The 24,580-nt window shown below is 55.5% G+C and overlaps 2 protein-coding genes across 4 annotated transcripts; one reads left to right on the top strand and one right to left on the bottom strand.

Moving 5' to 3' along the window:
• Window positions 1-1,713: 1,713 nt before the first annotated feature.
• CHRM4 (cholinergic receptor muscarinic 4) lies at window positions 1,714-17,246 on the top strand. Of its 2 annotated transcripts, XM_071427424.1 has the most exons (3): window positions 1,717-1,933; window positions 13,710-13,751; window positions 14,236-17,246. In XM_071427424.1, the coding sequence occupies exons 1-3, from the start codon at window positions 1,876-1,878 to the stop codon at window positions 15,711-15,713; spliced, it is 1,578 nt and encodes a 525-aa protein (XP_071283525.1). In that variant the 5' UTR covers window positions 1,717-1,875; the 3' UTR covers window positions 15,714-17,246. The 2 variants fall into 2 exon arrangements, with proteins under 2 accessions (XP_071283526.1, XP_071283525.1); XM_071427425.1 differs by lacking the exon at window positions 13,710-13,751 and having other exon boundaries at window positions 1,714-1,933.
• Window positions 17,247-17,549: 303 nt separating this feature from the next.
• On the bottom strand, window positions 17,550-22,704 carry MDK (midkine). Of its 2 annotated transcripts, none has more exons than XM_071427427.1 (5): window positions 22,585-22,704; window positions 19,195-19,281; window positions 18,940-19,101; window positions 18,680-18,841; window positions 17,550-18,282 (listed from the first exon to the last, which is right to left on the bottom strand). In XM_071427427.1, the coding sequence occupies exons 2-5, from the start codon at window positions 19,271-19,273 to the stop codon at window positions 18,257-18,259; spliced, it is 429 nt and encodes a 142-aa protein (XP_071283528.1). In that variant the 5' UTR covers window positions 19,274-19,281; window positions 22,585-22,704; the 3' UTR covers window positions 17,550-18,256. The 2 variants fall into 2 exon arrangements, with proteins under 2 accessions (XP_071283528.1, XP_071283527.1); XM_071427426.1 differs by having other exon boundaries at window positions 19,195-19,278; window positions 22,577-22,677.
• Between the last annotated feature and the right edge of the window lie 1,876 nt (window positions 22,705-24,580).

Raw genomic sequence — 24,580 nt, 5'->3', positions numbered from 1 at the left:
TGTATTCAATTTGGTTACACATTTTTATCTCCGTGACTGATCAGCTTGGGAAGAAGACATCTCACTGTTCATTACAGTCTTTTGTCTTTCTATGGGGACTTGTAGCTTGAAACAAGAGTCCAATCAAATAACCCAACTCCAGTACAATCAAACTGTCTTTGAAGCAGATATTTCCTCAGCCTGATGAGTTCTCACAGAGCGTGACAAAGGTTTATTTACATTCATTTTTTTAGTGGGAAAGAAGGAGGAGGAGAGGATGGTATTTATTTGAGGTCAGGACTTTGGACAAGGCAAGAGACTCCAAATAACTGGCTGGAGTCACTGGTTTTGGTCAGTGACTGCAAAAAGAGCGCAGGCAGACGTTAAGCTGAAAAGAGCAAAGAGTGCAAAGCCTCATTGCACTCAGTGCAATCGCATGGCTCCACACCAGCCAACATTTGGAAAGCTTTGTCTTCTTGCTTCTCAAAGAAGGCAGGAAGGAAAACAAACATGAGTTGACTGAACTCACTAAAGAAATGCCAGAATGTGGCCTATGGTGATTAAAATAATGGTGGTGCATCTGCCTCCCTGCTGTGGCAGGGGCTTCTTGGTGTGCAAAGGCAGCAGCAGATGCGAGTGCCAAAAGGCTTTAACCTTTTCAGGGTGCAGAGATGCACCTGGAGTGGGAGATGTGTCATCAGAGAAAATTGTCTGAATTACCTTAACAATGTTCTCTCTGCTGGAATTCAGAAATATGTCTCCATTGGCAGGGAGAAGATACCAGTTTGCAGGATTTAGAGGAAAGAGAGGTCCAGTCTGTGAACTAGACACATCTTTAGAGGAGACATTGACTTAAAACACTCCCAGAGTCAGAGAGGTGTGAGAAGATGGTGAGAGGGTGAAGGAGTGGACGGTAGGAACCCATCTGCTACTGCAATCGCTTCAGAGGAGGGTTACAGTGGGGCATTTATTTGTTTATGTGTGTATATACATGTGCGTGTGAGAGCCGAGCAGATGGGGAAATTATACCCGTGTGTGTCTGTGAGACAGCACAAGTGAGAGGCGGAGGGTGGGTAAGGGAGTTGCTCTGGGTTTAAAGTGGAGGGAAGGGGAAAGGTGTACAGGAAAGGGAAGACTTTTTTTTCCCCTTTTCCCTTTGTTTATTCTTGTTTGACGCTTTCTCATTACCAGAAGGCAGACCTGGGGGACAGTCAATCAGTTGGTTGTGGAACTGCCTGATGAGGTTTTTTTTTGTTCTGCATGGACACCGCAGTTCCGAGTGTTAGTGACAGCCCGGCAGAGTTTTTGGGGACTGGGGAAGGTGTCGAGGCCTTCCTTTGCCCAGGCCGTGAGGGGCCCCGCTCGGCGCCTCCCTGCTCCTCGCTCTCTCCCGCCGTGGGACGCCGGTGCTCCCGGCGCTGCCGGCTGCAGCGGATCGGGACTTCTCCCCGCCGGGGGCTGCGGGGGCCGCGGGGCCGGAGCCCGGTGCCGGGGAGCGGGCGGTCCGGGAGCGCTGTCCGGGGTGCTGCAGGAGCGCTCCCGCACGTCTGGCCGGCGGGGACGGGAGGCCACATCTGAGACGGGGGGGACGGCGGCGTGGGGATTGGCAGCGGCTCCCGACGTCGTGAGCCCCCCTCCTCCCGCCCCCGCCCGGTGCGTCCTCGTGGCGGCGAGGGGGGCGCACATCTGGGGGCGACACATCTGGGGGCGCACATCTGGGAGCGGGGGAGGGCGGGGGCGGGGGGAGGAGGCCGGGGCCGAGCCGGCAGCGCCGGGCCCTCCCCTCTCCCCGCCCCTCCGCCGCGCGCGGCGCCGCCGGGACCGGGAGCCGGGACCGGAGCCGGGACCGGAGCCGGGCCATGCCAGCCGGAGCCCCCGCGGGCGCGGCGCGGCACCATGGCCGCTGAGAACCGCTCGGCGCCGGGCGGCGGCGCGCCCTGGGCTGGGCTGCCCGGTGAGTCGCTGCTCGGGGCTCCGTGTGCGCGGGCGGGGGGCGCAGGGCATCCCCCGCAGGGTCCGGGGGGTTCGGCATGGCTTTAGGGTGCATGGGGAGGGGGCTCCGCACCTCCGGGGGATGTGGCACGCGGTCCCCCCAGGAACGGGGGAGGTGTCTCTGCCAACTTTCCCGCATTCCTGCGTCTCTCCGGGAACGCCGGGGTGCCCCGCGGGTCGGGACCCTCGCGCTGGTTCGCTGCCCCGGGATGTCTGGAGCCGTGCAGCCCTGCCAGGGCACCGGGGTGATGTCTGGCACCCCTCTTCCCTGCTCCCATCCAAACCAACAGCGTTCCCGGGATCCGCCGCTCGAGGAACCTCGGGCCCCTCTTGTCACCCAGGAAACAGCCTTGTCAGCACCCTGAGTAGGGAATACGAGCAGCCTGCGGCTCCAGGGGCAGGCACCCCCCAGGAGGAAACCCAGGACGGGGGTTATTTGCTCCCCTGGTGCCTTCTCTGGGAAGGAGACATTCCTGGACAAGAAACTACCTGCACGCTTTCTTTGCTTCCCTCACTATTCCAGCAAGAGCAACAGGGAGAGGATCCCCTATCTGTTGGATACTTTGTCGCCATACTGGGCAAACCCCTCTGGCGCTTGTGGCCACCTCCCAGGACATGACTAGGCAGAAGTTTGCCCCCTCTTCACAGAGCCCTTTGCCAGATTGGGCATTGCAAGGGAGACAGATCATGCCCACTGTCTCCCCCAGTGTGCATCTCGTCTTCCCTTTAGCCCTTTCTGGCCCTGTTGCACCCCTTCTGCTGGTAATGACAGAGCTGCCCCGTGCTCTCTGTTGGCACATCATGGACAAGAGTTGGGCAGCCACACCCTTCTTTCTTTCCAAAATAATACCATTGGCTTCAAATCAGGGAACAGTTCTTATAATTTTTCTGAAATAAAAGCAGCACTGGCTTCTGTCTGACCTGTTTTCAACCCCTCTGATTGTGCTGTGGATGGATTTTTCTAGCCAGTCTTTGGAAAGCCCAAGGCTAGGGAGATACTTCCCAACCTGAGGAACAGCTGGTGTTCCCCTGTGCCCTGCTGGTAGATGGGCTCTGTTTGAGCATTTGAAGGCTCCTTGCTTTATCACAACTGCCTTGGGTGACCTCCAAAGGTGGTTTGACTTCTGCCACAACTTGCAGAGTGAGCAGAGGGGCTGGAAGGGTTGCTACCAATGCAGTTGGGTGGCTTGTTGATGCAGGCACTGTCTATCAAAATACTCAGGTGACAGGATCCCAGAGCCCAGGCTTTTGGTGAAACAGCACCAGAGACAATGCTCACGTTGAAATCACAGGTGACACCAAGGTGCTTTCGCTGTCTCTACTGCTGGGCACCACCTCCTGCTTCCTAACACCCTAACTCCTGTGATCTGAGCACCTGCTGCTGCTCTCCAGCCTAGACTAGGCCCCCATGAGACATCCAGCAAAGAGCAGGGCAGCCAGTGGAGATCCCAATCAGCAGCCCATCCCTGTTCCCCCTTCAGCCAGGACAGCGGCCCGTGGTGGGAGCCCTGGGTGTGGGAGGTGGGGATGGGAGCAGGGGTGCAGGGGTGGGCAGCAGTCCTGGTTCCTGCAGGAGCTGAGCCAATGTGCCCTTGCTCAGAGTGGCAGCAAGTTTCCAGGGCTGCTGTATGGAGTGGCAGCGGCCCTGGGAGTGACCTGATGAGTGGGCAGAGGAAAGCTGGCGGGAGAAGGAGGAGAAGGGCTACCAGTAAAAGTGGTTTGTTTATTCACACGAGGGGCATACCCATCTCAGGAGGTCAGTCTGTTTTCTTTCATAAAAGAGAAATGAACTGAAATGATTAATTAATGCTGTGATCCAATTACTCTGAGTTTGCAGAAGGAGCATGGTTTTTCTCTTTTAACTGTCCCCACAAGCTGTGTCCCCACCCCATTGATGGGAGGTTTTGTCATAGTTAGGATTTTGTTGTTTTGTTCTTTAAAATTAAAATGACAAATATCTCCCCAGGAGGAAAAAAAGAGAAAAAAAAAAGAAAAAAGACAAAAACAGGGAATAAAAATAGTGAGACCAGGAGGAGCAGCTGATGCAGAGCAGTCCCTAGCACACCTTTGTGTTGTTGATGCTTTCTCTGCCTGCCCTGCTGAGCCCTGACCGGCAGCATCCACAGAGGTGAAGAGGTTTGGTGAGCGCCCAGCCGAGGGGGCAGATGCAGCTCTGCAAAGGCAGCAGGGAGAGGAGAGGGAGATGGAGGCTGTTTGCAAGGGGCTGCTGCTTTCTGCACAAACGCAGCTCCTCTTTCCACATGGACAGACACACAGCAACTGTTTCTTGTGCACAAGCTGACCCCTTCTCCTCGGCATGCTAAGTCAGGACTTTGATGGGCATCTTCTGGAGAAACGGGCATTGTCCTCGAGCCAGTTGCTCCTCAGCCTGACATGGGTCTATGCCCTTATTGCTCTCCAGTAAGCCAAGGGAGGAGATTTGCTTTGCATTTCAGCATCCATTCTGGGCTGGCTCTAAAACTGCATGTTACAAGATGTGTTTTGGGGAGATATGAGAGTGCAGGACCTGACACAGCGAGGAAATGGAAGTTTTGGACCAGATCATTCCCATGTACTTCCTCTTCTCTCTTCATTCCCATGCCAGCATCCCCTGCTGACTGCTCTTTAGCCTGCCCAAGCACCAGCACCCACCATGAGTGTGTCAGGTACCAGTGGTTGCAGTGAGGCTCCACATCCAGGCACTGTTGAAGTCTTTTCAAGCTGGTGATTGGAACCATGCCAAATACATCCTTCTTCTGAGGTATTTGTGACCAGTCAGAAAGCAGACAACAGCTTTTAGGAAGACTCGTGCTCTCCTGCCCAGGGCCCTGGCAGACCAGGAGGTGAGGGCCTGAATGTCTGGCTGCTGTCTAACTCAGAGCCAAGTGGAGGAGTGTGCCAGCCTCGACTCTCCCCAGGAGCACAACCCACCATGACATCCTTTTAAGCCTCTAGGCATACAGTCTTGCTGCATCCAGACCCTTGAACATACCAAAGTGGACTCTTGCCCTGTATTCAAACAAATTCATTTGCTAAAGCTTCAAGGAGTTAGGCAATTCCTGGACTAATCTGAGGCAAGTGTTCCCTGGTCAGGCTGATCCATGATTCCAGTATTTTTCTGGTGCATGAACATAGGGCAAGGTGTCTCATATACAGATCCTCCCCCTGATGCTTAGACACAGAGTTTTAGCAGGAGACACACAACCAGTCCCTGTTCCCCCAGCTAGAGACACCTGGGTGTCCTCAGTCTGTCTGTTGGCAGCCGTCCCACCTTCCCTGTGGATCGATGCACTGGTCCTCTTGGGACTTTGTGCCAGGGCAACATCATTTGACCTGTCTTCAGACCCTGAGTCCCCTGGCAGTGTGTGCACAGCAAGTGAGGCTCTGCTGGAGATGCTCCCCAGCCCTCGCGTGCCGCGCACAGCTGCTCACACCTTCGCCCCGGGGCTGCTCTCGGGACCCTCCAGAGATGCCTTCAGCCCTGAGGCTGCACCACATGGAGGATGAACTCCAACAAAGGCTCTGTTTATACCTTGTATGATGCAAGTTTGCAGAGAAAATCACCAGCCTGTCCAAGCCTGCAAATGCAATGACTGTAGGCACAGTGCTTTGTCCCTCTGATGGTCCCCAAAACTGCTGCTGGAGGTCCTGCAAATCAGAGCATTGCTGTGACCCTGTCCCCATGACGCTTTATGTCCTGTGCAACTGTGCCCCGTTCCCGCTCGGTGCCCGAGGCAGTGGCAGAGGTGCCCGAGTGCCCTGTTCCCTTCCCACCTCCCACCCCAGCGTTAGGCAGGTTGAGGTGTGCAGCTGCAGAGGAACCTCTCCCACCTGTTCCAGTGACTCAGAGAGAGCTGGAGAGGGACATGGGGAAGCACAGGGCTGTTCATTTGTCTTCAAGAGCCTTGAAGAGGAGTTACATCCCAGGTCAGTTGGTGAAGGAGGGGCAGCAGCTAGGAATTTTGTCCTTTAAAGGCAGAACTCGGTGCAAACCGTGGAGCTCCTTGAGCTCAGCAGGCTTGGCCTGAGCTATCGGCATGTTACTGAGATATTGAGGGTGACTGTGCTCCTCCAGCCAAGAAAGCCAGGCAGAGAAGCAGCCCCTCTGGTACCACAACTGCTTTTAAATCTAGCATATTGTATAGCACCTTGCAGCTTGGCAGAGGAGGCAGTGGGTCTGGCACCAGGAGCCTCAGCTAGCTATGTCTGGAGGTGAAATGTCATCAGCAGGGTTAAGGCTCCTGGTAAATTTGGTTTGCATTGGCCAGTTAAGGGGTTAATGTCTTCAGCCTCTTTAAGCAGAATTAGATTTATTTGTCTGTGGGAAACTCAGCTACAGTTGTGCAACACTGAGGTCTGAAAACATGAGTCTGCAAACACGATGTCCCGGGCCCTGCATCCGCTCCAGGTCACAGAACAGCTCTCCAGAGGCCTCCATGGCACCGTGCTTCACTGACCCCTCACTTGCAGACCCTGCCAGTGTCGATGCCAGCTCCCAAGTCCCAGGCAGTGTGGCAGGCTGCCTCTGCTGAGAAGGGATGAAGGTCCTTGAGGGATCTTGGCATGACTGAGATGGGAGAGTACCCGGCATCTCGCCATCTCTAGTGTCACTGGGGTAGTTTGGATCCCTCCTCTGCTGACAGTTACATCATGTGCAGTCCCAGATAAGGCCAAAAAAGTGCATGCATGTGTACAGAGAGGAGTGGAGAGCAATGCAACCCTTCTGGCATTTGCCTTTGCCTGGCAGGCATGAATTGCCTGGCCTTGGGCCTGCCTTTCTGCAGCACTTAGGAGCAGTGTCTAGCATGGTGGTCTCTATGCTTTTTGCAGAGCTCAGATAACTCACCAAGGCCCATAAGTGATGCTCAACTCATTAAACCCTCTGCTACTATGTGCAGTCCCTGTCCATGAGGTGGCTAAAACCCCTGCCCTGTGCTGTGGGGTGAGGAGCACTGCATCCCTGACTGTCTGAGCTGCATCCCCACCCTACGGCTCATGGGGACCTGGGGGGCAAAAAGAGTGAGGGGGCCAGCATGGGGGCCAGCCCCTGCCTTATTCAGCACCAGCACAACAGGCTGGGGATCACCATCCTGCAGTGAGAGAGATGACTCCAGGCAGAGCTGGGCTGCCTGAGCCAGAGAGCTGCAGCCCAGAGAGGTTTCCAGCTCCAGCACGGCTCCCACTCTGCCCAGCAAGGAGCTGGTGGGAGCCTCAGAGAAGGCAACAGGGAGAGGTTTGTAGGCAATGTCTCTGTGTGAGGTCCCTCCTTCTAAGAAGATTTTCTCAGGACTTTTCTCTAGAGGAGATAAGTAATGCCTCCCTGGCAGACCGAGACCATTCCCACCTCCTTCCTCTCCATCTCTCCCCTTTTCTGTTGTAGGGATTTCCTACCTGCTCTCCTCCCCTGGCACTCTGACCCCCACATTTTCCATTCTGTCTGTCCATGCCCTGGGCTCTCCTGCCCATCTTCTGCCACAGCTCCTCTTCCTCACTCTATCCCTTCGCTCAGACATCACCTCCAAATCCTCTGGCAGGTCTTGTGGCCTAATGGGGTCTCATATTTTCAGTTTCCTTTTTCGTTAGCACCCCAAAGATTCCCATCTGCTATCTGCCCCCAGGAGTAGGGCTCTCACATATGCATCCATCCAGCAGGGTTCTTGCTCCTGCCTGATTTTTTGCCCTTGGCTCAGCTCTTTTATCTCATCCATTGCTTAGCTGGCTCATTTGTCCTCTCAAAGCCCTGTGGAGCTGCTCCATGGGGAAAGGGGGTCTTGTTTCCATTGCCAAGTCTTTAGAATTTCAGATGATCACCTTACTGTTTGCTCCCTGTGGTGCCTCAGCTCTGGGATGAGTTACAAACATGTTCCCCTGCCAGAGCAGCACTGCATCTCTGGCTGCCCGAGCTGCATCCCCCCTGCAGTTCATGGGACCCTGGGGACACAGAGGGTGAGTGAAGGGTGCTGCAGGTCTCTGCATGAGGGCCAGCCCCTGCCTTATTCAGCCCCAGCCCAGGCACCTGGGGTGGGGCAGATCCCTGGCCTGGGGGGCAGATTCCCCATGTGGGTGGTAGGGACCTGGCATGGGCACCTGTGGCTGTGTGGGGCCATGGCAGGGTGAGGGGGCTTCCCTACAGCTGGCTTCCCAAAAAGAGCCAAGTCCTTCCCCCTTGTCCCCAGGCAAGGCCTGTCCCTGGGGCAGGGGGAGCTGCTTTGCGAAGCAAACAGCTCTTAGGTGTTGCAGCACTTGCCCCTCTGGCTCTCAGTCCCTCCTCCACCATTCTCTCTCCCACAGGCATTTGGTCCCCAGCACTAACCTCTCCCTGGGAAGAGCCCAGCTAATCCAGGCAGTCACTTGTTGCTGCAATCCTCTCTCTCTCCCCCCTCCTTCCTCTCTGCTGGCTGGTCCCAGAGCCCTTCTCAGCAGTGGGACCTGTAGCTGCAGCAGGGTTATTTCTGCTGTACTGCCTTGAAACAGCTGGGTTCTGTTAAAGCTTCAGCCAGGCATATAAAAGAACATGAGCATCTCTCTGAGGCAGAGAGCATTAATGCAGCGGATGGGAGGGGAGAAGTGTGGCTCCAGCCCAGGCTCAGCTGGAAGCCCAGCACGTTCCTAGCTCAGCCACCAGCAGGGAGCTGCAGCCCTGGGGCGGCCAAGGCAGAGGGCACTGTGTCCCCCTGGTCCCGCTGTGCCATGCCGCCGTGGTGAGACTTCTCCCGCCGGGATGTTCCCACCGGAGGCAGTGCAGGAGCCGTGGGAGCTGCTGGGGAGCCGCCGGTGCCTGGGAGCTGCAGGCTGGGCACAGCAGGGTAAGGCTGGACTTCGGCTTGTGTGGCATTTGCCACGCACGCTTGCTAGTGGTGTTCCACTGATAGGTCATTTATTTGGCCTGATAATTGGGTGACAGGAGGTTAATTAATTGTCGGAGCGACCAGTGTGCTGGTAGGTTATTTATAGGAGTGACCTTTCAATTACTTTTTAAAAAACACTTTCTCACTGGCTCGCTTCTTGTCTGGTGATGCTGTGGATAAATGGCATGTGGTCCCTTACAACCTGCCAAGGGCACATTAGGGATACAGGCAAGTACAGGCACGTTTGGGCAGGGGGTGCAGCTGTGGCTGCTGTGGGATGCTGGTGAGCCCGCTGGGCTGGGCTCCACCTGCAGGGGCAGCTCAACATCCGCGGCTCCGGCCGGCGACTGCTCCCCACAGCCGGGTGCGAGCCAGCCTGGGTGCGGCACCTCGGCTTTGCTCTGACAGCCAGCATTAACCACAGTGAAAGCAGGGAGGCTCCTGGCTTGCCTGGGGAGGGTGGTGGGCTTACCCAACCTCAACACTCCCTTCTGGCCCTGGACACAGCAAATTTTACAAACCTGATGCGCAAACACACGTCAGGCACGGGGGGGTTCCCTGGCCCCCTCACCTCCCCCTGCAAGCTGGCTGCTCCTGAGCTACTGAGCTTACTGCTTCTCCAGCGGCTCCAGGAAAAGCTATCACAGGTTCTTGACTTGTGGGGTGGAGGAAATTGCTTTGCCTCATGAGGACCAGTTGAATAGCAGAGGAAGAAAGAAGAATAAATTATTCAATGGAAAAATCAAATGCTCAGAACACCATATGTTACTGACAAGAAACAATTCCTGTTCCACAATGGCTCAGATCTCCTCTGGAGCAGGATAAGGACTTCAGGGATCCATTGACCAGAGGGGTGAAAGTGCAGCCACCAGCTGGAGCTTGAAGGGCTTGCCATTTTAATGGCAACAGATCCTGCTGGCCCCTCATCTCCTTTCTGTTTTTCTGGTTGTTTATTGCCTTCATCATTCCAACACAGAGGCACGGAAGCAGACCAACACCAACCCTCCCCTGCCAGACACGGGGCCGGCCCTCCGTCTTCTCTCATATGTTGTATTTCTAAGGTGCCTGTTCCCAGCATCTAGGAATTCTGTTTTCACACTCCGAGGGGTGTGAATCTGTCAACCAGAACAACCCTTCACTAGTTGTAAAGTAGTGCCATGATTCAGGAACTAATTAACAGCTATTAGATAATGCAATTAGCACCACAAACTGCCATCCTACCCCAAGTATACCTTCCCTTTGTGAGCGTGAGCCATAAATGTCTAGCGTCTTCTGTTCCCTGTTTTTTCTCTCTCCTCTCCTCCTTGTGGTGGTGGCTGCACAAACTGCCCAGCCCCACATCACATCAGCAGTCTGACCTCACAGGATTAATCCCATTAAGACTTTTACCCTCTCTGCACTTTTAGGAAGGCCAAGACAGGCAGGGGGCTGGCAGTAGGGCTGCCTTGACTCTTTCCAAATGTCACACCAAAGGTGATGTGCCCAGGCCCAGCCTTGGCACCCAGACAGAGCAGGAAGTGATGTGTACCTTCTCCTGGAATGTGCCTGTGGTGCAGGGGGCCACCTTTCCTCCCTCCTGGAGACAGGCAGCTCCCAGACCCCCACAGGATCCATTCAGCCAGGAGCTGACAGCCACAGCCCCTCCATCCTGTCCCTGGGCTCGAGGTCGCTTTCAGTTGTGCTGTTGCTCCAGACCCTTGCAGGGCTAAAGCCCATTTCCCCTGGGAGCAGCTCATGCTCACAGGTGTCCACTAAAGCACGGATTTCTGTGATTCCTCTCCCTCCCCTGTGAACATGTCCCTCCCCAGGCTGGTGTGCGAGCGTGGGGCTTGCTTTATGATGGGGTTCCTTGCAGAGCTCTGCTTGCTCCCAGAGGCAGAATGTCACTTCAACTGCATGTGGACGAGGCACGGCTTTGCCCTGCCTCGCACCTGCTCCCTGGGTATCCCCAGCCCTGGGGATGATGCTGGGATGGGGGCAGTGTCACAACAGGAAAGGAGCTGGCTGGTGATGCCATGTGGCAGGGGCTGTGGAGAAGAGGGCGGCTGTGCAGTACAGAGAGAAGATGTGGGGAACACTGGGGCAGGAGGGCTGCTTGCTCCAGGAGCTCATCCATCACACGGGTGTGTGTAAATGCCGACCTCTCCCATTGCCTTTGCCGTCCCGTGCAGAGGGCAGCCAGCTCCTTCCACATCAGGAGCAGCAAGGGCGGGAGGGAACTAAGCCCTCCATCCCACGTGAGCCGAGTGCTCAGCAGGTGCTCAGTCACGAATGCAGCCGACGGAACACCAGCCTCCAGCTGCTGCAGATTCTGGGTCACAGGGTGGTCACCAGCAGTCCATGAGAGGGCTTTCTGCTCTCCTACCTGGCGAGAGGCTGTGAGGCAGTTTCTAGGAGCCGACAGGCTGGGAAGGCTGGCTGGTAAGGCACATGAGGTGCAGCAAGGAAACGGCAGGAGTCTTCTGCTGTGGTCTCAGGTGTCACCCTGTGACAGAGCACTGGCTTTGCTCTTGCTCTGGGGTTGAATCCTCACACAAGAGTGGTCACACCCATGATTGCCGGCAGCAGTGGAGACCCTGCTGTGCCCACTGCCCGCAGTAGTTGGACCCCACCCAAATTACAATTTTCTCTGCTTGGATCTGTGGCTGTGTGGGAAGGGAAAGGTATTTCCCTTGATGACACAATTGGTGATCACTGCAGCAGCCACAGAAACTCTTGGACGGGAGGATGCTATCAGTAAAGAGTTGGAGTCTCCCAACGGCTTTGATGGAGAGGACAAAACCAGCTGTAAATCACTGCCAAAAGTCTGAGGGAATTTGCAAAGCCAGCTGGTGTCACAGGTAAGGGTGTCAGCCCTAGGAGCCCTTCTGAAGTGTTCTCTCAGCTTTGTCAAGGCCTCCCTCAAACAGGGGATTGCTTTATTTTTTGCTATTAGGTGAAGGCTTATGGAGTTTAAGGGCTCAGTGTTTAAGCCCAGCCCCCGCGGCGGCAGCTGCCTCTGCCTCCTCACACCAGTTCGCAGCATGACCTCTGGGGGGCATCCAAAGGCTCGCCCGAGGGGCTGCCGCAGCCTTTCCTCCCGTCTTGGGACACGTACAGAACAGTTCGGGCTTGAGATGGACTTTTCTTACTCTGGGTAACTGAGAACACAAGCCTCTGTCAAGGCTGATAATTAATTAGACACGCTTAGAAGAGGATGCCAGTTCAGGAACAAAAGTGAGAAAACTGAAACCCACATTTTAGCAGAGACGATGGAAAGGTTTCTTTTCAAGACTTTCAAATTCTTCTTGGAAGAGCTGGGGTAGATGTCTGCATGATTGCTAGCTTGTCTGATCAGTTTGATTAGCTGTTACAAGAATGACAGTTAAATCTCCCCATCTCACCAAAGTGAAGAAATTAAAACTCATTTCTATTGTACTGAAACCAACCCCCAAACTGCCATGATTATATATTTCTAAGCCATTTTATACACTTATCACCTCTTCTCACATCCCTGGCTGGGTGCCCAGGAAGGATGGCAGCAGAAACCTCTTTCCCTCTCTCTTGATGCATCCCTTGTGCTTGGAGCTGGGTGCAAAGCTCCAAGCCTGGGCAGTGCTGACAGGCTTCCTCACCCCATCTGTATCTGGCATGTAGCATCTACCGAAGGGCATTGCTTTCTTTTAAAAGCCTTTTGTCTTCACAGACATGCTTAGAGGATAATGGTAGAGAGGTATTTCTTTGTCCCTCAGCCACTTATTTTCCTTGCACCTGTAAGAGGAGCTCCATCACTATCGCAGATGTATCCTTGCTAATGCAGAAGCTGCCTAAATGGCTACATCAGATCCTGGCCTTAGCATCTCGGCAGACACATTTCCATTTAATTACACCTGTATCTCTTTAGAAAGTGCTTATATTAAAAACTTGGCTATTTGCTGATGGCAGACATCTCCTACCCTCACCACAAATGAAAGACAAGGACATTTCTTTTCAAATACTTAAAACAGACAAACTGATTCTAAAGCCTGCCGGGCCCTATTCAGAAGAGGTGCGTGTTAAAGGCACATTTATACATTCAGCAAAATCAGCTTCAGGAGTCCTGGGCATTTGGCGCCATCTCCCAAGCCAGAGACACACTGTGCTGAGCACTCCCACTGTGGGGACACTTGCTGGCTCCTGCTGGTTTCCTGGCAGCAGTGCCCATGGGGCTGAGCCCCTGCCCCAGGCACCAGGAGCAAATGCTGGAGGGGCTGCCCTCGATGGTCTGGCAGGGTTGGAATGCCCCCAGAAGCCAGGGTAGGCTGGTGAAGGCCTAGCATGTTTTGGAGGTCTGGATGGTGTGGGAGAGGAAGGTTCAATGGAAAGCTCTTCTGTCCTGCCCAACTCCCTCAGTGCCTTTGCTTTTTCTTTGCTTTCCAGGAAATTCCCTTTCATCTCAATACAGCACTTCTTGTCTATTGATTTTTTTTTTAAGGTCCATTCCACTCTTACCTTGGGTGATTAACTACAGGCATCTTGGTTTGCATGAAGGCAGTAATTCCATCCATAATTCTCATCACTTTTCATAAATAATTCCGTGTATCATGCTGAGGTGTCTGACTCCACACTGTACATCTGGCCTGGGTGGCTGCAGCTGCACTGTGATGTGGGACAGAGGGAAGGGGTCATCACTTCCCAGCATCAGTGACTGATGGCACTTGTGCAGCTCCCTCCCTTTCCTGAGCTTGCTGCGCTGTGCACTGCGCCACACCAAAGCCCCCACCTTCAGCCTTTCTTGGCTTTTCAGCATCTGTATCTCAGCAGTGTCACCCTTTGGTCAGGGTCACCTCTGTTGGACAGGCTGGTGCCCTCAGTAAGATGTTGTGGGATGCACACAAGCTGTGGTGTAACTTGCTGTTTTCCTTCTCCCAGATTTCATCTTCCAGAAGGAGCTATTTGCTGTGAGAGACACAGGTGAGCTGAGCAGACCATGGCACGGGTTTTGCGGGTTAGGGCCCTCTTGGGGAGTGCTTTGGGGAGATCAGTGGAACATGCCTGAGGTATACCATAACCCTGCTCTTGTCCCTGGGGCAGGGCACTGGCTCCATGCTGTGCTGTTCTGGCAGTGAGTGCTGTATGTGTATCCCCCCTGGCTCTGCAGTCCTCTTTCCCCAGCCCTTTGGCTCCCCTTTGTGCCTCTCTGGGCCACACGAGGTTGGGACTGTCCTAGCTCCATTCCTGCTTTTCTCCCTGCAACTCATTTGCCTCTTCTACTGATAAATAGGGACACAAAAAATGCCTCCAATGGACTCCTGGAGTGGCAGAGAGAAGTTCAGGAATGCCAGCAGATTTTTGAGCACTAGTCAACAGCCGTGCTGGCCTGGGAAACTGAGGAAATGCTGCCAGGACAGGCTGGCAGGTCTGATATTCTCCCTTTCTGTCCTCACTCTCCTTGCAGATCCCATGCACAACCTCTCTGCTCAGCCCTGGCAGGCAAAGATGGCCAACCTGACCTATGACAACTTCACCCTGGGCAACCACTCCGAGGTGGCTGTGCAGCCTCCCACCAACTACAAGACAGTGGAGCTGGTTTTCATTGCCACTGTCACTGGCTCACTCAGCCTTGTCACCGTGGTGGGGAACATCCTGGTGATGCTCTCCATCAAGGTGAACCGTCAGCTCCAGACTGTCAACAACTATTTCCTCTTCAGCCTGGCCTGCGCAGACCTCATCATCGGGGTCTTCTCCATGAACCTCTACACGGTCTACATCATCAAAGGCTACTGGCCACTGGGGGCCGTGGTGTGCGACCTGTGGCTGGCTCTGGACTATGTGGTGAGCAATGCCTCTGTCATGAACCTGCTCATCATCAGCTTTGACCGGTACTTCTGTGTCACCAAGCCCCTGACGTACCCGGCCAGGAGGACCACCAAGATGGCAGGGCTAATGATCGCGGCCGCGTGGATATTGTCCTTCGTTCTCTGGGCCCCTGCCATCTTGTTCTGGCAGTTCATTGTGGGCAAGAGGACAGTCCCTGAGAGGGAATGTTACATCCAGTTCCTCTCCAACCCAGCGGTGACATTTGGCACAGCCATTGCTGCTTTTTACCTGCCCGTGGTCATCATGACGGTGCTGTACATCCATATCTCCCTGGCCAGCAGAAGCAGGGTAAGGAGGCACAAGCCTGAGAGCAGGAAAGAGAGGAAAACCAAGTCCCTCAGATTCCTCAAGGGCCCCATGGTGAAACAGAACAACAACAATTCTCCCAAGAGGGCTGTGGAGGTGAAGGAGGAGGTGAGGAATGGGAAAGTGGATGACCAGCCATCTGCACAGACAGAGGCCACTGGCCATCAGGAGGAGAAGGAGACATCCAATGAGTCCAGCACTGTCAGCATGACCCAGACCACAAAAGACAAGCCCACAGCAGAAGTCTTGCCAGCAGGTCAAGGACAGAGTCCAGCCAACCCCCGCGTGAACCCAACTTCCAAGTGGTCCAAGATTAAGATTGTCACGAAGCAGACTGGGTCTGAATGTGTCACCGCCATTGAGATCGTCCCAGCTAAGTCAGGTGCCTCTAACCACAACTCCCTGGCCAACAGTCGCCCAGTCAATGTTGCCAGGAAGTTTGCCAGCATCGCCAGGAGCCAAGTACGGAAGAAGCGCCAGATGGCTGCCCGGGAGAAGAAAGTCACCCGCACCATATTTGCCATCCTGCTGGCCTTCATACTCACGTGGACACCCTACAATGTGATGGTCCTCATTAACACCTTCTGTGAGACCTGCGTGCCCGAAACAGTGTGGTCCATCGGCTACTGGCTCTGCTATGTCAACAGCACCATCAACCCAGCCTGCTATGCCCTCTGCAATGCCACTTTCAAGAAAACCTTCAAGCACCTTCTCATGTGCCAGTACAGGAACATTGGCACAGCCAGATAAACTGGTACTCAGGGACCACTTCAGTATCCTTATGGAAACCCTTCCCTTTGCCTCCTTTGCCAGCAGGGGTTCTTCTGCTCACCACTCACAACAGTGCAGACTGTGCAGTGATTGCAGAGGATGCCCTTCATCCAACGCTGACAAAAATCCAAGGCACTTCTGAGCTACAGGTCCTTCCAGTCACCCTGGGCCTGGGGACTAGCTCAGGGAGCCAGCGGGAAAGCCAGAGGCAAGAGGAAATGTGGTCACCAGGAGCCCTTCCCAGCTCCATGCTCTTCAGATTGGCCAAATGGCATCAGTGTTTCTCCTAAGACTGGATGTACCTTTTTCCCCAGCTGACCATCTCCATGGCATCAGATCTTGTCTGCATGCAGATGGGCTAATGCTGGATGCTTTCCATTGGCTTATAAAGCATTTATTACCCAAGAAATGAAAAGAAACCAGGGTCAAACACTGCTAGACATCTTGGACCAGGCTGACTCAGGCAGGCTAATGGGGAGTCCTGCTGGCCCAGGCAGGCCCCCTGTGAGGGCAGTCAAGATTGGACCCTAACAGATGTTAGGCAGGATGCTTTCTTTCCCTTGAGAGTGCCATCGGACATCCTCACCCAGGGTCCTGGGGCAGAATTTTTCCCTGGGCTCAGTCTCTGCTCTCCCCTTCACATCCTTTCTGCCCTCAGACAGCAATTTGCTGGAAAGACAGAGAGATAAACCAAGCATTTCACTCCTGGGTAAGGAGTGTGAAACCCAGTTGCCTCTGACAATGATGGAAACTAAAACTGGAAAGAAAAGCCCTGGTGTGGTGCAGGACTTTGTTCCACAGCCCTGGGGGAATGGGGACCCTGAGTAGTGGGCAGCAGTGACTGTGAAAATAACTGTCCTTGGGAGAGACAAGGGGGGACCTGGGGGTCTCAGAAGGGTGGGAAGAGGGTCTGCGATGTGGCCAAGGGGCCCCGTGTCTCATCTGGGCCACGAGCAGGTCCCCGCTCTCCCTGCAGTGGGTGTGGGAGGCCTAATGCATGGCTCTGGAGGCAGGAGAGGATGACGGTAGCCTCCAGCCCCCTCCTGCCGCGAGTGCAGGGGGCTCCTCCAGGGAGGCCGAAGGAGCCGGTTGCTGAGCTTTGTACATGGATGTAACGCTGTCATGGGCGTTGTGGCAGAGCCCTCAGCATGCGGGCTTCAGCCAGCGTCTCCAGCCTCCTCCCAGCCACCCCTGTGTGCAGCCCAGAGCGCCCTGGGGCTGCTCCCCAGCTTCTCCCAAAGCCGGGTGCAAGCCTTCTCCTTGCAGCCAGGTGCAGGCAAGGGATGGGATGGGGCCGCTCTAGCACTGGCGAACTCTGTGTCCATATGTCCTTCCTGTCCTCGTGCCAGGGTGCAACCTGCAGAAAGGCTGCCCCAGCCCAGATGGGAGCCCCTCCATCACTGCCTTTAGGGGTACCCAAAATGCCTGGTGGGTTTCTGGGTATTTTTAAATGGTTACAACTGCAGCCCAACACACCCCAAGACAAATAAAGACCTTGGACCAGGAAACTAATGTCCGTGGTGTGAGGAATTAATGAGTCATCACCCAGGTGGCTCCTTCCCTGCTTCCCAGTGTCACCCACTGGTGACATTTCCTGCAGCCCATCCCTTCTGCCAAGAGTAAGGGGGGGCAACCAGAAGCGTTGTTGCAAAGAGGCTGTGAGGGGTCTGGTGCTTTGTCCAGGACCGTGTGCATGTGGCACCCAGGCCAGCTGCATGGTAACTTCACTGCTGGTGCCAGTGGGGTCAGCAAAACTGGGGTTTGCTGGGGCTTCCAGCACAGCAGCAACTTGTGGGGACAACAGGGGAATTCTGATACTTTTTTAAAAAAGATTTTTATTGGAAAAGAAAAAGACAAATTCCAAAAGGAGAGCTCCCACCCAGCACTGGTGTTGGCATGGCAAAGGCAGAGGGACTGCAGCCCCAGCATGGACACATGGTTTCAAGTGACAGAGAGGAGACACAGTTGCTTCTCAGGGTGATGGTTGTGTTTTCCTCAACTGCTGCAGGTAAGTCATGCCCCAGCCAAAGGGATGCTGGAATAAACCCCCTGAGGTGAGAGCAGTCCTTGAGTGAGAAGATTCAGTGATGGGGTTACTCAGGCATTCAACACCCAGCCCTTCCCTCCGGCACTTGGACCTGGTGGAGGAGCAAGGAGGCTCCTGGGCCTGCAAAAGTATGTGCTAAAGGCAACTCATTTGTGCTGGAGGGTGGAAAAATGTGTGTTCCATCCCAGCTCTCTGAGCACATCCCAGTGAACCCCAACACCAGCCCAGAGGAGGTGAGCAGGATGCACAGGTAGTGCCCATGGGGCAGCAAGGAAGGAGGCAGCCTATCCTGCAGGGTGGGTGGGTTTGCTCTCTACAACACTAATGATTAAAACAAGGCATCTCAGTGAAAGAGGAGGTCATGGGAAGGAGTAAGGAGAGGAGGAGGAAGACTGTAGTGTGTGCCAGCTACAGCTGGACATCCAGTCCTGTAGGCACTGTGTTGAGGGGCCGATGAGGACGCTGGTTTCCTGCTCTAGTCCTTCCCCTTGACCTTCTTTGCTGCATTCAAGAAGCACAGGAGACAAGAGTTAGTGCATCTGCTGGCAGCTCACAGTCCCCCAGACACTGCTGTGGTAGAAATGTAGCCAGCATGGCTGGCTGAGCACAGCGCAGTGGCTGCGTCCCTGCAGGCAGCCTCCTGCCATGCCAAACCACCTTTTGTATCAGTCCTAGTGAGGAAAGCAGGGAATCCCCATCCCATCAAAGATGACAGTGGTTTGTGGGGGGACCAGGGTTTTTCCTAGTAGCACCTCCCACCCTGCCAGCAGCTGGACTTCACAGTACAAAGGAAAGAGCATCCAGCAAAGCCAACCCCAATAGGCCAAGGTATCTCTGAAAAACCCCTGGCCAGGGTTGCCACAGGACCCTTCTGGGGACACGAGTGGCAGGAACTGACCTTTGGACTTTGACTTGATCTTGGAGGAGCAGGGCTTGGTCACATAGACAGTCTCCTCACACTGGGCATTATACAGGGCTTTCTTCAGGATTCCGGAGCGAGTCTTCAAGCCTGTCTGAGCACTGCAGCCTCCCCAGTTCTCAAATTTGTACTTGCAGTCAGCTGGATGAGAGGGGAGAGGCATCAGAACTAGCCAGGACCTGGTGGGACGTTAGCCCTGGTCACCCAGCACAGGGAGGTCCCCACCTCCATGTACTCACCTCCAAATTTCTTCTTCCAGTTGCAGGGGATCTTGCACTTGAGCTTCTTACTCTCACCTTTGCAAGTTCCCTCGCGGTAGCCCAGGCCACAGTCTTTACTGTTCGGAACACAGGGTCCCCAGCTCCAGTCCTCACACTTAGAGCCATCCTTCTTTGTCTTTTCTGTGTGGAAAAGTGGAGTGGGTGCTCTCTGCAGGGACAGGGGAGCGTGCCCCACTCTGCCCCACTGCCCCCCTGCCCCAGGCTGCCCCGCACCTTTCTTGTTCTTGCCAGCCTCAGCGGTGGCAGCCACCAGGATCAGCACCAGGAGGAGGAAGAGACTCCGAACCTGCATCCTGCCTGTTGAGGAAGGAGAGAGTTGGGTGGGTTGGAGGCTGGGGTGCAATGTGGTGTCAAGGCGGGGCATGGTGGGCTGTGGGCAGCCTGTGTAAGACAGGAGTAGCACACACTCACCTACATACGTGAGCGTGTGCTACTGCTTGGTGTCACCCAGTAGACTATGTTCACTAATTGCAACAGGAAGGTTGATTGTGTACCTCAACAACTGCCTCCCACCAGGGAGCTGCAGGGCTGAGAGATTGTTCCCACCCCTGCAACCACCCCAGTGCCCTGTATGTGGTTGAAATGCTCTCCATGGGAACCCCACAGCCCACACAGCATCTGGGGAAGGACCTACAGTTGCCAGCCCTTACCCTCATATTTCTCTATGGATCCTTTATCCATGACCTAGCAGGCTGCTGCCCCATACCAAAGAGCCTTGGGGCAAGGGAACACAGCTCCCATAGTACCTTACTCCAGTTCCAGAGGATGCCAGGGAGAAGGAAAAAAGCCCAGGAAAACAAACCTGCTTTCGTGAGAGGTCTGAAAGTTATATCAGTGGATTAAACACCAAAAAAAAGCATCCACCAATGTGGGAGTTCATTGGAGGTATGGAGCCCGCTGCCCATGCCACCCATGCATGCAGGGGGTGAGCAGATGTGCACACAACACCTGGGAGCAGGTTGGGGACAAGGGTGCACACACATAAAGTTTCAGCTCTGGGGATCGAGCCCTGTCCCCCTGCCCCGGTGGCCTTGGACCATGTGACGGCTCCTCTCTGGCTGCCACCACAAGACTCTGGGGGATGTTGCTGCCCACACTGGGGTCCCAGATCCTGCTCTCAGTGGGAACAGGAGTGCAGGCATGCAGAGCCAGTGTTTGAAATCTGGAGACGCCATTCTGTTCCCCCAAAGCCTTTTAAGATGCCACCCATATCTGTGTGGCAGCAGCCATCCAGAAAATACACGGCACCTGCCCTGGCTCTGTGATGGGCTTTGCAGAATTGGGCTGTAGAGGACAGGATGTACCACAGGCCCCAGGGGACATCAAGAAAAGGAAGAGCCCGGGGTCAGCGTTTGCTCCCTGCCCTGGGCTCCCCGGGCAGCATGCCAGAGAGAGCAGCATCCCACATTACTCAGGCTCCAGTGCATTCACCTTTCATGCATCTGCCGCCAAGCTGCCAGCTTTGCTCTGCATTGAACTGTCACAGGGAATTACACAGAGTGGCTGGCTGAGGGCACAGTTGTGGGGCTGAGATCTGCCTTCCCCCTCACCCAGCCTGGCTGGGAGCCATCCTGCCGAGCACAGCACAGCTCAGCTCTGCTCCCACCCATCTGCCTTCAAAGGGGACAAGGGCTCAGCCAAGATGGGCTGGTTACAGATAACAAGGCTGGAGCTGAGCTGACTTACACACATGCCTGTCCCACTTTCTGCAGCGGCTCTTATGGGGTAGCTCCTTTGACATCCACATTATTCACACCATCACCCTGGTTTCACGTGTTCTGTTAACTTCTCCCATCCTTTGCTGCAGAGCATTTCCCTGTGCTCCTTGCACCTACCTCCCATCCCTCCCACCAACCTTCTGCTCAGGCCTTTCTGACATGGTCTTCTCCAGGGCAGGCAGCCCCAGCTGCTGTGCTCATCCCTGCCTCACCTCCAGGCACGGACTCCCTCTGTTTGCCACGGGTGCAGTGGGGCCCTGCCCATATAAATGGAGGGATGCTAGAAGGATACCCTCTGAGGGGATGACCAGCTACAGCCCCAGGGACCCCTGAATTTGCTCCCAGGCTCAGCCCAGCACGTCCCCTCCCCCAGGCAAAGGTCTGCAGGGACCTTCAGTCATGGCTCATCCTAAACCATTCATAAGGAAAAGGGAGTGCAGTTTTCCAACTGGTTTTCCAAACAGCCAGGCAAACAAGAGTTTTTCCTGGCTGGGCTGACAGCACCTTCAGGCATGCTCGCACAGCCCTACTCCTCCTGTGTCCCTGCGGGGCCCTGGCTTCTCTCCTCCTCAGATGCTGGCTGGCTCTCACGTAACATCAGTCTCTGTTCTCCCCTCCCCCTCCTCTACTGCTCTGGGTTTTTATGATCTAGATTAGCTCTAAAAAGAAAAATTAAATCACCTGGTGAAACTGAAGCTCTAAAAAGACAAATCATCTGGTGAAGCTGAAGCAGAGCTCAAATACCCACTATTGCAATGGGAAAGCTTGGACCTCTCTCCGGACACCATTCCGGGGCAGGTAGTGCCACCGATTTCTCCTAATGCGGCCCACACATCCTCCGCAGCTCCTGATCCCTCAATGCTGACCCCATGCGCTCCCGGGAACGGAGAGGGGCTGGGCTGTCCCCCCCCACTCACAGCCCTTTTCCAGGAGTGGGACCTCTCGGCTCGGCTTTGCTCCGCTCAAATTGCAGCTGGCTCTGGCGGTGGTGGGCGCAGGGCTGCTGTCCTCCCTCTGCGGGCTGAGCTGCTTCCCAGCCTCCGGGCAGGCAGCCCGGCACCCAAGGAACCAGTCCAGCGCTCGGGAAGCCCGTGGCCTGAAGCGACAAGCACGGCGACAGTAGGAAGTTCCCTGCTGCCTGGAAAGGGGACACGGAGCATGTGCCCGTGAGCCAAGGCGTTGGCACGGCCGGGGGGCTTTCCTAGAGGTGCTGAGGGAAGCACGAGGGCTGTGGGGCTCTCCAGCAGGCGGCCTCACCTTCCCCTCGCAGCGAAGAGAAAGTGCTCCAAGGGAAAAGGGTTCTGTCCCTGCGCTGAGGGCAGAGAGGGGAGCAGGCAGCGCCCTTCCGCACCTCTGCCCTCTGCTCCCTCCTCAGGGTAGATGCTGTGCCGTGAGCCCCGTAGAGCCTTTCCCTCGCCCTCCGGAGAGGCGGGCGGCGGTCGATCCCCTCTCCGGGGCAGCTCCCCGGGCTCCGATCGGAGGATCTCCACTAGCTGAGTTCTCCCCGAACCAGTGTGGGGTGCTTCCCCAGAGGAATGGGGGGGAAGGATACCGGGCCACTGACTCAACCCGCCTGCTTTCCAGGAGCCCTGACTCCCTACCGAACTCCATCCTTCTGCATCTCCAGGCTCTTCCGTGCCTCCTCTCCTCTCACCGCCCCCGGTCCTTCGGCCCCAGTTGCCCTTTTCTGCAGGTCCTCCCCAGCCGGAGCCTATCCCCCACCCCGGGAAAGCCCCTTCCCGCTCCGGGGAGCCCTCAGCCTGGATGACTGCCGCCTCCCTGGGGAGGTGATGGGCGGTCGTCGCTCGCCTCGCCCGGGGCGCCCATCTCGGTGGGGCCCGACCCCGAGAGCTGTGTGTGTGTGGGGCCGCACTCACCTGCGGAGCGGAGCGGAGCGGAGGGCGCGGAGCTGCTGCCTTTGTGTGGCGGCCGCGTGCGGAGCCCCGCGCGGCGCACAGCGGCCCCTGACGTCGGGCTCGGCTGGCAGCAAAAAGGTGGGTTTTTAGCCCAAAACTTTTGCAAGCTCCTCCTCTGCCCCCCGGCAGGCACAAAGGCAGGCGGCGGAGGGGCGGCCCGGGGGCAGGCTGGCTCCTCGGCCGCTGGGGCGGGGGCAGCGGGGGCCCCTCGGCCGGGGTTGAGCTGGGCCCGGGCAGCGTCAGGTCCCGCGGGGCACGGCTCCTGTCCCTTGTCCCCTCTCATCTTCCTGCTGCGCTCTCCAACCCGTACCCGCGGTGCGGTACCAGGGAAGCTGTGCGGGTTCAGCTGACCGTGCACCCCAACATCACCGAGTGGCCAAGGGTGCACAGCTGAACAGCCGGGCAGCGTCTCCCCTGGGGGCTGCTGCTCTGAGTTCCGATGGAAGCTGGCCCCGGCGGCATCCCCGCGCCTCGGTGGAGTAAAGGGAACCACCCTGTGTCTCTACCAGCTCCGTGGATGCCTCCTCCATCAAGGCCACTGGCATCAATGGACAGACCTTTCATAATCTCTGCCCTTTTCACACTTCTCTGCTTGCTCTGCCCCTCGTGGGAAGTTGCCAGGAAAGGGGTACTTGCCCAGCACCCAGAGCAGCACATCACTTACATGCTGTCCCAAGCGTCTCCCCAGTTCTGTCCCTTGTGACCCACCTGCCTGTCCCCAGCTCAGACATGCTGCAGCCCTTGGACCAAGCAGTGGTATCTGACTGCTGATGGGGGATGAAAAGGACTGTGCAGCTGTGACTGCTCCTTTCCCCATCCACCACCTTTTCTTGGGAGGTGAGCAAGGCAGCAGCAAAGCCAATTCCTTTTCGGAGTTAGCAGCCAGAAAGAAGAGTGTCATGCAAGAAAAATGGGGCTCTGGTGGGGAATGGAGCCATTTCTCCACCTCTTATCCTGGAAGAAGTCTGCTGAGAGCAAGGCTGCCACAGGTGGAGTTGCAGGGCGGGGCTGTTTTTTATGAGCTGCTTCGAAACCAGGAATAACTTTCCAAGAGAGTGCCACGTTTAATTGCCAGTCTGCCAGCAGTTTCCTAAACATCTGCAGAGGTTTTCAGGAGAGCTGGTAAATGTGGGAACATGTCATCTCCTCTTCCTGCTGCACACACAGCAACAGGTACTGCTCTGTGTGGCGAGGGATCTGGAGATGCCAGGCTGTAGGTTTGAGCCCAGGATGCAGAAATGGATCCTGATAGCTGGGCAGGTAGCAAAGCCAGTAACCTCCCCCCATTGCTGGGCCTTTAAACTCAAGCTGAAGGAAGCTGCTGAGACAAACTTCAATGTACAAAAGAAGGACCTAGGTGTACATCAGGTTTGCACGTCTGAATCAGGAGACTGTGATGAGCAAAGCAAGGCCTATAGAACTGCTAAAGAACTAGGTGTGGCACAAGCACTGCTGCTTCTCTTCAGCTGTTTCTGGCCAGGAGCTGAAGATCTCGCTGGAGTCCCCAGGGCACAGCAACATAAGGTACAGTGAAGCCCTGTGTGGATTTTCACCCGTTCCAGGGAACCAGGAGACAAGTGCTAGCTGTGTGAGAGAGCAGAGATGCATTGGTGCACATCACTCAGTAGTGGCTGTGCTTGGTCCCTTTGGGCTCCTTCCCCAGCTCAAATTAGCAGCAAAAGTGTTTGACTGCAGAAAAGAGGCCTCATACTGAGGAAAGGAGGAAAAAAGAGGGAGTGTGACCAACCCAGGTGCATTTCCCTGCAGTTGGTTAACTTGAGCTTTTTAAATTGAGCTCTTAAAATGTCACAGTCTAATTCATTGCACGACAGCCCTGCATTTTCCATCTCTGGTCAAAGCCTGGTCCTTGAGGAACTGGTAGTGGATGTTGCTGCAGTGTCAGTGCAGGGATGCAGCCATGCATGGGAGAGGAATGAACTTTTCCTTGTTGAGGTGTGTGCCAGG

The sequence above is a fragment of the Agelaius tricolor genome, unplaced genomic scaffold, assembly GCF_023055355.1.
Source record: "Agelaius tricolor isolate 1412-34295 unplaced genomic scaffold, bAgeTri1.0.p SCAF_5, whole genome shotgun sequence".
Lineage (NCBI taxonomy): Eukaryota > Metazoa > Chordata > Aves > Passeriformes > Icteridae > Agelaius > Agelaius tricolor.
The sequence above is the reverse complement of the archived record's forward strand: the minus strand, read 5'-3'. Positions and strand labels throughout refer to the sequence as shown.

Excerpts from the sequence above, each read along its gene's own strand:
- MDK (XM_071427427.1), bottom strand. The coding sequence starts at position 19,273 with ATGCAGGTTCGGAGTCTCTTCCTCCTCCTGGTGCTGATCCTGGTGGCT. Across the intron at positions 19,102-19,194 it reads GGCTGGCAAGAACAAGAAAG|AAAAGACAAAGAAGGATGGC; the intron begins GTGCGGGGCAGC and ends TTTTCCACACAG. Across the intron at positions 18,283-18,679 it reads GATCAAGTCAAAGTCCAAAG|CAAAGAAGGTCAAGGGGAAG; the intron begins GTCAGTTCCTGC and ends TCTTGAATGCAG.
- CHRM4 (XM_071427424.1), top strand. The coding sequence starts at position 1,876 with ATGGCCGCTGAGAACCGCTCGGCGCCGGGCGGCGGCGCGCCCTGGGCT. Across the intron at positions 1,934-13,709 it reads GCCCTGGGCTGGGCTGCCCG|ATTTCATCTTCCAGAAGGAG; the intron begins GTGAGTCGCTGC and ends TCCTTCTCCCAG. Across the intron at positions 13,752-14,235 it reads ATTTGCTGTGAGAGACACAG|ATCCCATGCACAACCTCTCT; the intron begins GTGAGCTGAGCA and ends CTCTCCTTGCAG.